At 41.7% G+C, this 17131-nt stretch overlaps 1 protein-coding gene across 7 annotated transcripts in view; it reads right to left on the bottom strand.

The window, feature by feature from the left end:
- Nucleotides 1-1167: 1167 nt before the first annotated feature.
- The window catches only part of RIMS1 (regulating synaptic membrane exocytosis 1), a 163133-nt gene continuing 147169 nt past the window's right edge, over nt 1168-17131 (bottom strand). For all 7 annotated transcript variants that reach the window (XM_009706932.1, XM_009706933.1, XM_009706934.1 and 4 more), the window contains 5 exons: nt 11063-11204; nt 6021-6133; nt 3176-3277; nt 1985-2124; nt 1168-1630 (listed from right to left, as the gene is read on the bottom strand). In XM_009706932.1, the coding sequence (XP_009705234.1) occupies nt 1412-1630; nt 1985-2124; nt 3176-3277; nt 6021-6133; nt 11063-11204 (716 nt within the window). In that variant the 3' untranslated portion in view covers nt 1168-1411. The remainder of the gene's footprint in view (nt 1631-1984; nt 2125-3175; nt 3278-6020; nt 6134-11062; nt 11205-17131) is intronic.

Raw genomic sequence — 17131 nt, 5'->3', positions numbered from 1 at the left:
GGAACTAACGTACATTATTAAATAACCTTTTTCATCTCTTTTTACAAAACGTGCATGCAGCTTTGAACAGTTCCAAGTCATGCTGCTCTATTTGTGTGATCACAAAATTGAATGGCCTGTAAAAGGAGGGGAAACATATCAATGCACCTGCAGGAATCTGCAGTTGTTTGCACATTTACAGAATATCACAAGGGATTTCAAGGCCAAGAACTCAAATGAATAAAAAGCAAATTGAAATTTGACCTTTTTTTTTTTTTCTCCAAAAAGTAAGATATCTTGCGTTAAAAAATCAAGCCTTGTGCTTGCATCAATCTCAAAGAAATGTAAACTAAAATTTGATAAAAACATTAGTAAGTGCAGAATATTTCAACTGGAATTTCCAGTGAAACATCAAACAACTCATACCATGCTCTATCCAGGGCAGACAGGTGTGTCTGAAGCGACACACATCAGAGAAGCCTGGGTACAGCTGAAAGTGTCATATGCTCAATCCATTCCTGGTCAACATTTTGGGAAGTCAAATATACATTTATACACAGAAACGTCAATATTTCCTCTCCATTTCTAGGAGGAAAATTGCATTACCAGTAACATATTCAATGTCAAAATTAAGACTAAAGCTGCTTTATACCAATCCCCAGCAGTAGTTGCAGAATTCTTCAAAATTCTTCCATGCAAAACATCATAAACATAAAAGTTATTATATATAATGCAAACATATCTGCTTTTTACAAAGAAAAAATGGCACTGTGATGATTATTTATTTTTAAGAATATAACTTAGATTGGTCATTTGTTCTGGGTTCCCACATGAGAGACTTGGAAGTACCAGAACCGAGAAACGATTTGAACTCACTGGAATCGTAACTGTGGCTGTTGAACACTTTAACGATGCTTACAGAGATATGCTTCAGCCCTTTTTTGTTTGGTTTAGAAAAAGAAAGGAAGGGTCTCTGTTCGCGTTGTGAGGACTTCTACAAAACTAGCAGAATCACATGGCAAAAATCTAGTGGAAGTGACAAGTACAGAAAAACTGCTGAAACACCAGGAAGGTAACACTGCTTGAGGGCTCTGTCAAAATGTGAAAAATACAACATTGTTAACAGAGTGAGAGCTTCCAGTTTGGGTCATCTTTGACTTAGGTCGAATCTAAAGGTGTCTCTCTCTCTTCTTTTTTTTTTTTTTTTTTGATCATTATAAGCATCGGTGATAGCCGCTAATAGATCGGCCCTATGTGATATACCTTTGTTCTGTCAATTTAAGCCATCTCTCCACAAACAGACATACGTTTGGATAACTACTACAAGCAAAAACAGAAGTGATTGTCTCTCTCCAACAGTGTTTTTTGATCATGTGAATATGTGGTTCCAATTGTTATCCTGGGTGATGTTTTTATTAGACAGCACCTGCTACTATGATCTAATGCAGGGAGGCCCAGTTGAACTTTCCAGAGACGACTGGGAAGCCCTGCGTGTCAGGGGAGTCAAGGTTGGATCCACTAGTGATGAAGGTGGAAATAATTTATACCAGCCTATTACCACACTGGACAGATCCAGTTCCTCCAGAAGGATCTGGGCAACTCCCATGAAGCATTTGTGGTCCATTCGGCCATAGTCTCCCCAAACTATTACCTGGAAGAACACAAAATACAGGTTCAGCATTGGTCCCAAACCCATGCTTGTACGTTCACTCCTGCTGTTATGTGTAACATAAGGAAAATGTTATTCTTAAGGGTGAATGATTGCTCCCTCTTGTGGGAAAACCTAATGGCAGGACAGGAGCGAGAGTCAACAAAAGAGAAATGTTTAATACAGCCAGACATTTTGCAGGTCTGAAACCACAAGCCACAAGGATGCGTTTGCTAGTATTTATAAAATTAAATGCTTAGTGAGTTGGAATGGGTTTACGCATATTGCTTAAACTTAAGTAAACATGCAAGTGCTTCTCCAAATGATAGCCTAAAATGGGATAAAGAAGCAACTGACCTGCAGGACTTTTCCCTGTGGGCTTTCATCAAAAACCAGTGTCTGTTGGTACAAAGGATCAAGGGTCTTCCGTGCAATTCTTGTCTTCTTCTTAGCTATGCATGCCCCATTTTCCAATAAATACACTTTGACATACGGAGCTGCAAACAAAACATCATGAGTTTTATGTTTAGACTTAAAATCTTCTACATTGCACATCTGAGCTGGAGGACAAATGCCTTAAAAGGCAGCTGAGTGGAAAGAAAATGACACACATTATCTTCACTGTATGATCTGAATACAATTATATTCATAAAATAAATGCCACAGCTCATAAGAAATCAATTTGATTTTTATAAACTTTGAATGTAATGATCCAAGACGTTACTAACAACAATTATGTTTTATGTCTGTCATTTTAAAAACATTTTCTTATGCCAGGACACTGGCAGTAGCATAACCTGCTGATTTCTTGAAGCGCTGTTGCATACAGAAGATCCTGGCATGTGGGTCTGTTAAGCTATTTGTTCAAAACATTTTCATCTGTTCTCCATCTCTTGTTTTGATGTGGGACAAACACAAAGGACTTCATCTACATCGACAAAACCTCTCTGAGAGATATGACTTGCCTAAGATAGCTAGAAATATTCCTGCAAATGTTCCTTCCAGAACAGATGTTGAGTTGGCGGGGGTTGGTCTCTTCTCCCCGGTAACTAGCGATAGGACAAGAGAAAACAGTCTCAAGTTGCGCCAGGGGAGGTTCAGATTGGATATTAGGAAGAACTTCTTCACTGTTAGAGTCGTTAAGCATTGGAACGGGCTCCCCAGGGAGGTGGTGGAGTCACCATCCCTGGAGGTGTTCAAAAAACGTTTAGATGTGGCGCTTCAAGACATGGTTTAGTGGGTTTAGCGGGCATGGTGGCATCAGGTATACGGTTGGACTTGATGATCTTTGAGGTCTCTTCCAACCATAATGATTCTATGAAAATCATTCCCTGAAAGGTGGCATGCCACTGGCAGATGCAAGGTGCTAAGAAGGAGACACTGCTAGCAAGCATATATCCACGCACACAGTCCTTGTTGAAAAGCAAACCAAACAAATGCAACTGTAATGACAGCTAATGAGGAGCTCAAAAAGTCTCCAATCCCCAGTTCATCAGCATATTTCATATTCTTGTTTTCTTCTCCTTTATTGTCTATTTTTTTCCTTACCTGGGGTAGATTTGGAGCCAGGTTTTTGTGTGAGGCCACGGGCTCTAATGACTTCTACTTCTAACTGGCCCTTTTTATCCACCATTCCAATCTGAATGTCACCTGAGAGGGATAAGAAAGAAGACCACATTTTAAAGAAGCAGTATGGCCCGGGACATAAGGTATAAGACTGAGAAACACAAAGACTAGATTGTTACTAATCTGCTGCATTAGTGTGCTTGTCACCTCTCCTCCTGATCCCTTTAATTTCTCCATCCTTAAACCAGGACTAAAAGATACATACTTAAGGAGCATGGTGCCCTCTCTTGGTATATGGTTTATACCAGAGCTCAGTATTTTTTGTCCATGGAGGCAGGCAAATTTACAGCAACACTGTGGTCTAACCATCAGAGCTTTAATTTTGCACCAGTGAATTATCTAGGGACTTCCTACGTAGGACTGTTGTCCCAGTGTGCCGGTCACTGACCCGCGCTGCCCGGACAGCGGTCCCACACTCGGAGAGCCTAAAACCCAAACTCAGGTTCAGAAATCCCCTCAGCTGGAAGCTTCCGCCTCCAATTTGAGATGCAAGAGCTGGCAGCGGGAAGGCTCCTCGCCTGATGAAGCAGGAAGGAGAACTGCTGGTAGAGGCTAACGTTGAAACCTTCTTCTGTAACTACGATTGCCTGACTGGATCCTCAGTGCAAGGCAGGGACACCAACCAGACGAGGCACACAGTCATAGTGCAGCTTCAGAGAACAATGCCCTGCCCCACAGGAGCTCAAAAAAGGTCTTTTTTTCTGCAAAAGTCTCCAACAAGTACAGGGGTAACAATTTTCCTGTTTTTATCAATATTCCACAACCATTTTTGATGACACAACATGTTAAAATAAGAAGCCACTTTCGCTACTAAATAGTCAAATTTGTTTCCCTGCCTGAGTTCTGACAATTGACATTTCCTGCAGAAAAAGGAAACTGCTTAATCCGAGACCAAGTACCGTTCTGATCTTTATCAATAAAATGCAAGGGAAGTCAGCTATGGGCTGATGCTCAAACCGTTATACCGCTATGGCTTCATATATCACAGAATCAGCTGGGTGGAAATTTAACAGGCCCCTTAGAATTAAAAAGGCACGGTATGACATGGGCAGCTACGTGATGCCTGTGCAAATAAATGAACTATACACATATCCTCGAAATACGTGAGTATGTATACATTTGACATGTAAACTCTGTCTATAAAAAAACCACGCTCACAAATAGATAGTCCTGAACTATAGAATTTGGGGTCCAGATTTAGTAAGACAGCATTTTGAAATTAACTGGGCACGAGCAGTGTTTATACCTTGGTACTTGAGGTATGACAGAGCAGCAGGGAAGACTCTTTTTTATCAATCAAACTTTGCTTGAATAAACAGAGCTCTGCGTTGCACTAAAAATAGTTCACAGGAAAATTCCAACAAGCCTTTTTAAGAGCACATCTCCGTATCGCATAGCCAAAATAAAACATCCGACAGGCAACCAGAAGGGGGGGCGGTAACACAAACATTTTCAAACCTTCACTAGTGAAAGAATAACTCATAGGAGGACTTCTGAAAAATCGTTAAACAGCATGACTGAGTGCTGTTTTGGGGGCCAAAACTTGAGCCTTTACTAAATAGAGCAGTTCTAAGATGTGAAAATAAACATATTAGTCAAGTAATCTGCAGAAAAATATTTAGTCAGAAAACAAGATTACAATAAAGAGACAGAAGAAATCTAGGTCCTCATATTCATACCGGTAGACCCACTTAGATTTTTATTGGGGAAATAATCTCACAAATACATTCTCTTTCAAAATAATAATAAAAATATGAATCTAACAAGTTCAGTGCTTATTAATGCATTAGTAGCAGTCACTTGGATATACACAGTAACCCTTGCCTTAGGGGGTACTCAAACCTTCTCAAGAAAGTTTCTGTCTCCTTCTGCTCATAAGTTGGGAGGGGAACACTTTCTTCAGCAATTTTTCTTTCTGTTTCTCTCTCCTTTTTCAGAAGGAGCTCAGAAGCCCTTTCTGAAGCTGATTCTCCCAAGACAGCTGTACTGAAGTATTTGCAATTTATAATTTCCAGCAGAAGTATGGTTAAAGTAGCAGATCAAGGACTCCTCACTTAGCATCTTAAAGCACGTCTAAGAATTGCTTATATAGGAGCAAAAAGAAAAATAAAAATCAAACCTTTCCAAAGATACTTACACAGCACTGTGTATAGGTTGCACACCTTATACACTCATACCCTATTTATAACCAAGATACAGCTAATGCTGCTATAGGGAAATACAGACTGGGCTGGAACCCAGAGAGGATCACAGATAGCCCCAGGCTGCTGCTGTAGAACAGGATTTTCTCTCTTTCATGACAAACACTGGCTTTATCAGCAACTGATTACTGGGCATTGCTAATGCCCGCAGAAGTTTCACATTCTGGGGTTGGATGAACTAAGCTTGGACAAGTGCAGAGTTTGGCCAGAAACTGTCTGGCACATCCAATATAATCTGTGGCAAGTAAATATAAACTCTGAACAGCTGAGATTTTGCAGTGAGCTACAACTGGAGAAGCCACAATAATTTTGAGTGGGAAGTAAAGTGCAACCCATCTTCAAATTGCAGATGAGATGAGCCGACACTTCAAATGGAGCAAATACTGTTTCTTACCCTATTTTGGATGGCAACATGCTAGGAATACCAGTGACTGTGTGTAGGACCTTCACGTTTACAGTGAAGGAAGCCACTTTGTAAAAGTCTTTTTGGTGCTGTAGTCTGGCAGTGTGTACATTAGTTAATTTAATGCATATTCATTTAACAGAAGACAACATATTATTCTTACCCATGGCAGGGGTTGCTAGTGTTTGTCGGCCTACTAACTGTGCAGGTCCAAGTCCATCGAGGAAATCACTGAACTGACTGTCAGCGCCCAGCCGTACTCCAGGAAATATTAAGCTGAAGCAAAATAAAAGTTAGTTAAGCATAAGAACAGGATTAATTTCTATTGTCCTACATTATTTACCTCAAAAGCACTACTGATACAAGGCAAGCAGCTCAGGATATGCAACCACAAATTGTTCTGCAGCATCAGGAACGAGCTGTCTCCCACAGACCCCAAAGAAGTGAAGCGAAATTCTGCACATGGACTCAAAGTAGTCCATAAAACAGGTCTTGCTCAGGAGTTCCCCAGGAGCAGTGAAGAGCCTGACAGGTGAATAAACTGAGTGACCTTGTATGAGAAAACATAAAAAGCCTCATGAAATTTAATAGCCTATCATTCTTCATTCTTGAATCCTTGATTTACTTTGTCGTACTGTTTTATAGCTATCCATACATCCAAACCCCATCCGCATCAGTTAGAACAAACAGGGAAAACAGATATATGCACTAAATTAATCTGACCGCTGCAGCTGTTTAATGAACCAGTAAACTGGCAGGTAGTACTAGTGTTGATTAGAGCAAAACCTGATGCCACTCCCTAGCCAAAATATTCTGGTAATCACATCTGGATGTACGGTTGGTACCCACCCCTCTTTCAGGACACAAACTGAACTGTAATGCATTGGCACCCAATAGAGGGAAACATTCAAGGTCAATTTTGACAACTTCCTTCGAGTTGTCAAGTTCCTTCAAGAGACTGGATGGGGCTCTGAGCAACCTGATTTGAGTTGAAGATGTCCCTGCTCACTGCAGGGGGGTTGGACTAGATGGCCTTTAAAGGTCCCTTCCAACAGATTCTATGATATGTGCTTTTCCAAGCTGCTTTCTTGTATTCCAGAATCTCCATTTCATTTTTAATAGATATACAGTCTCCAAACAATAACAAAAGAAACAAAAAAAAAAAAGACAAAAGAGAAAAAAAGAGAGAGAGAAAGAATGACCCACGGTGGGGAGACTCAACTTTGACTTTCTCATCATAATTATGAGGAACAGAAGAACAGACTTTCAACCAAATCTAGATAGCATCTTACCCAGCAGGCCATCCACCACTCTGTATCTGCTTCTTCCTCAAAGAAAATTCTCTATCAGACTGAAGAAAACAATAACAAAACTTCCTAAAAACATCTGGTGTGAAAAGCTTTGGTTTCCACAGATCAGGCTTACGTGCTCCAGTCATTCAATTCACACTGAAAACTCTGCAAACTCCCATTAGCTGGATAGAAAAAGCTCATTCCTCTCTTCAAGACTAACAGCTCTTACTGTGCCTGCATAAATGTACAGACTGCCTGTAACTAAAGCTGGCCAGGAAGCCTCAGAACAGTGCTTTCCATTAGAAAACTCTGATTTACCAGAAGGTTAGCTTTTCACAGAAGTTTAGTTTTAAGAAATCTTTTTGTTTAAGACCCTTTCTTTAGGTGGAGGAGGAAAAGAACTTCAAGGTCTCCAGTTCAACCATCAGCCCACCAGTTACGGCTTTCACCTCACCTTGAGATGCAGCTTCAAGCCCACCCTTCCTGACAAGACACACAATCTGCTTCTCTCCCCAGTGGCACTACCTGTTCACTCTGGCCTCTGCTATGAAAAGTTCCTTGCTTGTGTCTTTGGCCTTTTTCCCCAAAATATGTTACATTTTGCTACGGAATGACTAACAACATTGAAAATGTTCACTTGAGAGCATTCTCACTTTTCAGACACCTCTAGCTATACACATAATTATGAAGGTTGTGAAGTACACGTTCACCTTAATGTGTATTAATTCTAATTCATTAAACTCCAGTTACAGGCCAAGCAGAAGAACGTAACGTGTACCTACTGCAGGAATCTGCATCCTCAGCTGAGCTACACATCTGACTGGTCTTATGAAACGCAGGATGACGCATGATACTGTCAATAAACTATGTGATCCTGGAAGTAAAGTCAGTATCCTGATGTACACACACACAGGGAAGGAAAAGTAGCCCGTGCAAGCTTAACATCAGCATTTTCATTACCCGCCTACAGTAATGTCAAGAGTGAACTGCAGACAAAATACTACTCAAGCAAGCAAAGTCAAGCTCTCGCTGATTTTGATGGGAATCTCAAGAGACAGGAAAACCTAGCAAACAGCTTTGCTGTTCTGAATACAAGGTGCTATTGAAAACTGATTCATGCTCACACTAGAAATAACATCTGAAGTTAAAGGTGTCATTTCTAACGTTCAAAAAAGGTCCAGAAGAAGAAGGGAGAGAGGAAGACGATTTTAGGATCAGCTGGCACACTGCGTGTACCCCTGATTATGTGATTATGTGATGCAGTTATGCAGCTTCTCCTCCACCTTGCAGTTGTGTCCAACTCATGTTCTACAAATAAGCCAGTGATGCATGTGGGGGAAGTGATTAAACAGGAGAAAATTATTTTATTGGTCATCTTTCTTACAAGAATCGCTGCATTTAACATTCTTCATTCACTGTGCTCTAAACCCAGAGCTGCTGTAAACTAACATTATTCTATCAAACTCATGCAAGTTTGCAAAGCATCTGAGGATTTGATCTATAGTTAAATCACAGAATCATAAAAAACCAGAAGACTTCAGTGAAGTTTTCCAAGTACAGCACCAAGTACAGCCCTCCGGTATCCCTTGTGCCTATGGCATTGTGTCCTCTTTAAGGAATGCTTCTCTTCTGTCTTTGCAGCAAGATGTATTTGACTGTTTCACTTGAGTTTTGTTATCTGTCTCCTTGGGCCCATTCTCCTGGGCTTCCCTTCAGAGTCACTGTTAGGTGTCGGTGGTGTTCTTGCTTCACTGGCCTTGCTGTTTCTCTACTCTTGCCAGAGACTGGAATAGGGATGTGGAGATCAGGGACAGTGTTTAAGGCTAAGGTCAAGCATGAAGGGGCTTTGGAGTCAGGAAATGGATTTGAGCTATACTGAGGATCAGGAATCAACCAGAAGAGCTGGTAACTATCAGACCAAAACTCTGGGACAGAAACATAGTGAAAAGTTAGGGAGCTGGTGCCAAAAGTATGGATCAGAAAAGCAGGACAAATGTGATTAGATGTGAGGAAATTTATCGTATGACAGTGCTGAGAGAGGCAAGGAGAATTGTCAGAGGCAGAACTGGTGCTGGAGTAGCAAGAGATGGGGAGCAGGCACAGGAGCTAAGGAGGCAGAAACAAGACATAAGATGCAGATAGTGTGACTACCAGCTTATGATAGCTCACTTTACCTTGACGATGCACTAGTTCTAAAGGATAATTTTCAAACTAAGTCCCACTATGCACACTCAGCCTACAGTATGTCCCAATAAGAAGCACTCCGTTTACCTCCCAGGAGAGGTTCCCCTCTCCTCACTGCCTTACTCAGAGGTTGATTCTCAGGTCAACAACTTAAGGCTCTGCCTTGCAGTTTCTGTCCTCCAGATGCCTGCTGTGACCTCCAGATCCAGACCTTGGCTGCCCCAGCCTTACCATATCTGTATACACACTCTGAGGGGGGAGCAGAGGATTAGACTGCTCCCCTCAAAAGGTCCTCACCATCAGTGCTGGGCTCCCAGCGCTCCCACCCTGCTAACCAGGGAAAGAGGCTCTCCAGCTCCTCCTTAGCAGGGTCCAGTTTACTGGGCCCTTTGTCACCATGGCGAGTGACTGGTGCCTTACAGACTGACACTCCAGCATAGAGAGAGGAGGGAGGATGGCAGGACGGAGCGCTGAAAGGGTAAAGGTAACACCCTATCACAGAGTCATACTGGGAAAAATACTGGGATATTTAACTCTTGTCCCTCATTCTCCATCTGATGCTCATCTACTTTGGTTTTGAGTTATTCATGATGGAATCTGTTTTTCTTACATGGCTCTTGCAATTCTCAGCATTATCATAGAATCATAGAATGGTTTGGTGGGAAGGGACCTTAAAGACCACCCAGTTCCAACCCCCCTGCCCTGGGCAGGGACACCTTCCACCAGACCAGGTTGCTCAAAGCCCCATCCAACCTGGCCTTGAACACTTCCAGGGACGGGGCATCCACAACTTCTCTGGGCAACCTGTGCCACTGTCTCACCACCCTCATTGTAAAAAAACTAAGAGTGGTGAGATCATCTGATGATGGAGAAACTGCATCTTTACACAGCTCCTTGCCACCACCATGGCTGCCCCTGGCTCTTTGTGCCTTGCACAATGTGCAGTAGCAATTGTGGTAACACGGTAAGCATATAAAAAGATGAAGCCAAAGAAGTCCCAATCTCTCATTTTTCCAGGTCTATAGGGTGCATTTGCCTACCCCGGCTTCCTCTTTTGTGGGGAGGCATTGTCTAAGAATTCCCTAGTGTGCCTTGGCAGACGTAGCAGAGTCCCACTGAGAGCTATGAGAAGGCTGGAGTATTCATGCAGACTTTTGTGTCAGCTCCACCTTTGTTCTCCTTTCCTACACATTGAGTCATTCAGCAGTGAATGAAAACAGCTGCCCCATTCCCCACAGTCATCCGCCTGATTTCAGCTGATGGGGCAGCTGGGCTCTGGGTTTATAACTCTCAATAAGAGACTTGGACCAACTCCAAACTAAACTTTCTTTGTATATAGTATTACTGAACAAGGTTTCATATCACAGGGATTTACATACAACGTCTGAAGTTTAACTCTGAGTCAATCCAAACATAACTCAAAGAAAAAGTACCCCTACGTTTCATTTTGAATAATGCAGTCTGAATTTAGTTGTCTTTTGATGAACAAAGTGCCTCACTGGATGACAGGGAAAACGTGAATCCTTAAGAAGTCCTCTCTCAATTTCAATTTTCAAGAAATTTGTGTTACATACCTGAAATAGTTCTGTTTTGCAAATGTTTCGAGAGGAAGAATCTGCACACAGAGCTACCCCCTTCAGCCAGAGCTGCGACCTCTGTTCACATCCCAAGTTTTCTTACAAAGACAAGAAACTTCTCCTACATTACTGATATTTTTAATGACACTTACTTGCCCTCAGAGCTATAACTATTTATGCTGCCATCAGTGGATTCCCGACTTGGCTGTCGAACCATACGACTTCTCATCTCTGCTGCCATTCCTGTCTCTGTGCTTCTCTGTATCGTGCTCTTTAGCTTCTTGTTGCCAGCCTCTGAAAGCAGAGAAAAAGAAGCGATAGTTAGAATGATAACTGAGAGCAAAGCCTTTCCTTGCGGTTTTCCCCCAACAACAGTGATCTGACCTGACCATTACTATTTAATAATACAAAAAAGACTATTCTGATCGAAGAAGGAATCTCTCTTCTTCAGTTGCAAAGCGTCAACGGCTTCTCTTTAGAAGGGCTGCAACCTGAAGATCTTCGTTAGGGCTGTTAGAAATTAGGTGTCTTATTAATAACCTTTACACAGTTGGAATGTAGACAGGATGACTGTGATAGTGCCTGCTAACCATATACTCGGTAAGGTGTCTCTAGCCACCCTGTTAGTCACGTTGAGTGACTACAAAAGAAGTTACAACTCTCTCAGATAAAAAGATGGAAGAAATCCTTCATGCATCCTACAGAAAAATGTTAAGTACTAAAATACTTAGTATCAAATATATAATACTGTGTTTTGACTCAGCAAAATCTTACTTTTCACCACAGAAATTCTTCAAAGCAAACAGTGAACTTTACATAACTTCTGATCTCAGCACTTCCTAAGCAGAATTAACTCTTGGAGAATTTTTTGGGGAGATGATGGACTTCACAGTCTAGGCTTGCAACTGAACACCACAGAGTAATGTACATCTTGTGAAATTGTTTAAAGACTTGATCCATTTGGCAAAGCTTCCATCACACATTCTTTAAAATGCCATTTGAGTTCCACCTGGAAGGTTTCATGTTACCCTTGAGCAAGGAGACCTTCCAGTCCTTTACAGGGGTGGTGATGGGCTCAAGGTGCAACGGCCGATCTACAATGAATTCTGGTGTCACATGCCAGAAATTGCACTTCTAGATGACCATAATTGTTCTCAAAGATCCTTAACTGAAATACTTCCACCAAAGTCTCCATGTGATGTAATAGCATGTGTTGACTTCAAACTCACTGTCCGGTTCTTTTTCATTTAGTTCAGCCCGTCATTCAATGGGTAACACAACCTTCTCTCAGGAAATAACAGATCTGACACAGTTTCACCTAAGTGCACGCAAAACCAATCGCCTGCATTTGACCCTTTATTTCAGTGCTCCTTCATGTGCTCTCTGCAAAGTCTGTGCTTCTTTTTCATTGTCTGCTCAGGGGAGCACCTGAAAAAGTAAATGTTTCTTCCACCTCCACCTGCTGCGGAGACTGAATTGCTCTGAAAAACTTGTCACCTTCCTGTTCCACATGGACATCGTTGATGTTTGAAGCCAACAGATCCTGATGTTTCTTCACAAAAAAGTTATGGCTTTGGTAGCCGCTGCACGGCCTACCCAGTGCTCAGGGTGTTCAAACGTGCAGTGGAGAAGAGCCGGCCCTTGTGCTTTGGGTCTGCAGAGCTGGCGGAGGGCAAGGGGAAAAAAAAAAAAAATCACATGACGGAGCAGCTCCCCCCGCCCTGAGGTATCCCAGTAACCTCTTCGGAGCTAGCAGAGAGACAACAAACATGGCCACAGCGAGAAAGAACGGCTTTGTATATTGGGCTTGCAGAAGACATCACCAAGAGGCTGTGGTTTTCCTCCTAAGCCCTCTGGACCAGGGATTGTTTATCTATGGCCACCCAGAAGCACAGAAACAAATGCCCTGAGTGGAAGAAATCAGCTACTTCCACAGAGCCTGTACTCCCTTCTGAGGCCAACAACTCTGAGGTTTTGCTGTGGGCCACTGCAACTCATCCAAATTCCTGGTCCTTAGTCTGCTGAAAACGCATTATTCAGTGCTGCTAAACGTGAGGTAGAGTAGGCTAGACAAGGTACAGCAGGTAGACCAGGCTCCGCTCTCAGGCAGTGCAGGCGGCTGTGGAAGGTGTTTGCTGGAACTTCAATGACTCCGTGTGTAAAAAATCAAACGCTACATTTTGGACCTGAGCTTGATCTTTAAAAATCGATGGCGTGTCCAGCATATCAACGCTGAAATGCAAGCTTAGCATCACAAATGAATCCAAGGGCAGCCTAGGAAGTATAACCCACATGCAGAGCCCTACGCCAAAGCAGGATTCTCACATTTTCAGTACCTACGCATTTGCCACCCATATTGTTTTGTCCGTCTCTCTCTTGCTGGGACGTGTCTGAAAGTGCCTCTCTTTCCACCTGCTCCTACAAAGCGCGTGAGATGATGTGGTTTACCCCCTGCCTTTTCCGGAGCCAGCAAGATCAGGCAGCATGACCAGAAGGGTGGAACATGGTAGAGCCTGAAATGTGGGCAGCTGAATAGGGTTGCTTGTGAGTATTCACGGCTCAGGAAATGGGAGCGATGAGACACTAAAGGTAGCTACAAGATCATCATGACCTTGGCACAAACCGAGAAAAGGACATTGCTCTGGACCACCTGGACAACACGGTGGGTGCTGAAACTTAGGGATTAGAGCCAGGCTGTTGGGAAAGCATAATGAAGAACATATTCATAGAAATAATCACTGTAAAAACCAGCCATTGACTAAATTACAGAAATGAATATTTTAGCTTTGACCCACAGCAGAGAGTGAAAATATCAAGTGGGTTTTTTTTGAAGAGTAATTTTATATTATCATGGATAACATCCATGTTGCTGCTGGAATATACTTCGTTGCTCCACAGATTTTAAATACACAGACCATGAAGCAGGAATCCTCGTGCATGGCCATAAGCAAGTCCACAACCTTGTCTTGCTGTGCTGCAAACACCGGATCGTCTTTTTCCAAATATTTTTCAAGTCACTGCTCTCTGTCTTTATTGTGCTGGATTCTACTTTTTTTGTTCTCGTCAGCTTTTTTTCAGGTTGAAGATTAAAAAAAATAAAATTATTTTGCCTCCTCTCTTGTAACTGCTACAAATATCCACAATGTTTCGTGCGAAAACTAGAGTCTTCCTGCATATTTCATTTTATAATGAAATAGAATTAATATTCTTATTAATATTCTTATTAATATTAATATTCTGCAGTACAATCAGAAGTACAACACAGAAGTAACCCAAGACAGAATGATAAAATACATCAAGAGTTCTATGGCATAAAGAGAATTGCTTTTGCCCGTGACTAAGAACCGAAACACGTTGCCCAGGTTTTGGAAGTTTTAACCTTGGTCAGTTATGCATGTTGTATTTTTTTCATCCAGTTATAGCACAAAAAGTAACGAGAACAGTTGATCTTTTTGGTGCACTCCTGTAAACTTCTCAGCAAACCCCAGCTCTGCAGGGCGGACGGTGGCTGCCGTACAGCTGAGTTGGGCACCGCTGCCACTTCCAAAGGTGCCCCCGTAACGTGAAGTCCCTCTGGGGCACCACCTCCAGTCCCGCCTTGACTGCACAATGGAATACGGGATCCGAACAGCTACTAGTGTTTCTCCTGCTCTTGATAATGTTTTGTTTTTTAAAAAAATTTCATTTTCCTCTTCTATTACTGTTAATCTAGCAGTTCTGGATATATCTTTGGAAGGCTGTCTTTATACGAACAGTACAAGTTCTTAAAATATTTAAGTTCAATATCTATGCTATGATATATTAAATAGATTTTGTACTCTTGCCTGGATATCTATTGGAGAATGCTTGGTCCTGCTCCTGATTTTTATTAGTTTAATATGTACAATTAAATTTTATAATATGTTACAATTATTTGCCTGCACTGTGTAAATTACACTATATTCATCGTGCAGACTGAAGATAAATTGCCTCTATACTGAATACCATTTAGGGGCAAAATTTACTCCAAAATGGTCTGTACGCTTCTATCTGCTCTGTCAATTGTGTAAGGCTTTCTGCGTGCAGAAATGCAGACTAATGTGCATAAATTGCATGTAAACACATAGTTTGACAGGTACAACCTAGAGAAAAACTATTACAGAGCAATTGTGATGAATATTTTTGCAGATTTAATAACTGATGCAAAAGGATCATAAAGCAGCCATCTGCAGCTACAAAACATAGACAGCTTGTAAGCATTTTGCAATTCATCAACAGCCTTGTTGTAGCACTCCTGCTATAACACACTGATGAGTATGTGCAATGTGCTATTTCAGTCTACCTCTTATAAATATAGCCTATAGTGATTCCTTTTTGGTTTGACAAGAAACGGGTCCCTGATTTTGGTTTTCTCAGACAAAAGTTAATTAACAGAGATCCTGATCTAAGTAACGATGAAAAGCAAAAAGCATGATTGTCAGTGTACGCACCATCTTACGTTTGCACAGAGTATCAATGCGATGTGTCCCCAATTTTTGTACTTCCTAATCACCTTGAAGTATAGCAGCCAGGAACAAAACACTATTGACAGCAGAATTATGTTAGCGAGAAAGGGTCAGTGATAGTATCTGCAGAATGAAGATGGCCTACTAGAGATACTTCAAGGCTAGCTTTATCTCTCTAAAGGCGCCCAATTCAGAGAGGACAATGCCAGGACCAGCAGCCCCAAATGACTTGTATCCATGTCTGCACATGGCATCACTATTGGCCTGGCTTTTCTTCTGGGCTCCATGTGATGCCTGGAGGCAATCACTACATTTTGCTCTTGTTTCAGTACAGTAAGTCTGAAGTAACAGGAGGGGCTGTGCCACGACCTGCTGGAGCAAAGCTTTATCCTGTGATGCCAAGGTGGGTATTACATGCCATGGCACAAGGCTAGGGGACATATAAGAATATGCAAGGACACAAGGTTGGTGATTTAGTCAATAGGACAGCGTTGCACACCTTGGTAGGGCAGAGGACGACAATCCTGACATGGTCTTCTATGTACTGCCTATAGGGAGAGGTGCTGTGCGCAAGTATTGCCCAGAATCATACCTGAGGGCAACTAGTTGGTTAGCACCAAAATGAGAAGCAAATTTACACAGATGCAGCACCTGGGTACGTGGCATGGAAAATTGGTGACTGGTTCAAAAGAACGCTCTGGAGAACAAAGCATGCACCCCTGCTAAATCCCCTAATGAAAGGGATAATAAGAAGGGTACTAACACTCAACGTCATTGCATGACTCAGGGCAAATTGTTCACGGTATCAAGCATGCTCATGCATCCAAAGAAAGCCTAAAAGGACTACAGCTCCAAGCCAGCTCTGACTGAAACCTGGCAGGGCTGTGACCGTATTGTTGGTCTGCACACTGACTGTGCGAGACACCAACAAGATTATGGAATAGTAAGGGTCATCCTCACTTCAAAGAACTATAAAAAGAAAAGCCAAGGGGCACATTTCCTTCTGGTCCCTTCTGATGTGTTACTGATTTTACAACTTCAAATGTAGCTGCCTGGAGACCTGCTAAGTTACAAGTTCTGCAGCATCCCACTCACTCTGCATGTAGCACTTTTAAACAACAACAAAATCTATTTACACACGAATTGACAAAGTGCCCCTTGGCTTACAGTCCTAGAACAGAGAAAGAAAAGGAGAAATAATTCAAATAGCATTTGTTCTTTTAGATGTGTACATCCCTCAGATGAACTCAGCAGTAGATTGATCGCAAATTCTGAAAGCACATAATGGCTATGGACAGAAGACAAATAGTAAAAAATATGACATTTAAATACAAATGTTTCCTAGACTTTATATCCTGTAATACTCCACTGTATGTTTCATTCTGTGTATTCTGCTATACTCTCCTGAATATATAATGCTGTTTTACAAAAAGACATCTGAAATACCGCAGTAATGGTCTTTTAAATGTTTCCTCCAACTATCACACAATGTATTCAAAGAAAGGAGAATGCTGTTTATATTCTGTTATGTTAGATCCTGAGGTTTAAAATCCAAATATAAATCAGCATGTACTTCTTCCCATTTCTATTTATTAAAACAAATCCACAAACAACATTTATACTATTATAAACAACAAAACCTTCTAGAAAGAATAGTCACCTTTTCAGCTGGGATAATTTATCACGATGTATCTTTTTAGCAGGAGTTTGGAAAAAAAAAACTGTATCTCACAACTA

The sequence above is a fragment of the Cariama cristata genome, unplaced genomic scaffold, assembly GCF_000690535.1.
Source record: "Cariama cristata isolate BGI_N322 unplaced genomic scaffold, ASM69053v1 scaffold3939, whole genome shotgun sequence".
Taxonomy (NCBI): Eukaryota; Metazoa; Chordata; class Aves; order Cariamiformes; family Cariamidae; genus Cariama; species Cariama cristata.
The sequence above is the reverse complement of the archived record's forward strand: the minus strand, read 5'-3'. Positions and strand labels throughout refer to the sequence as shown.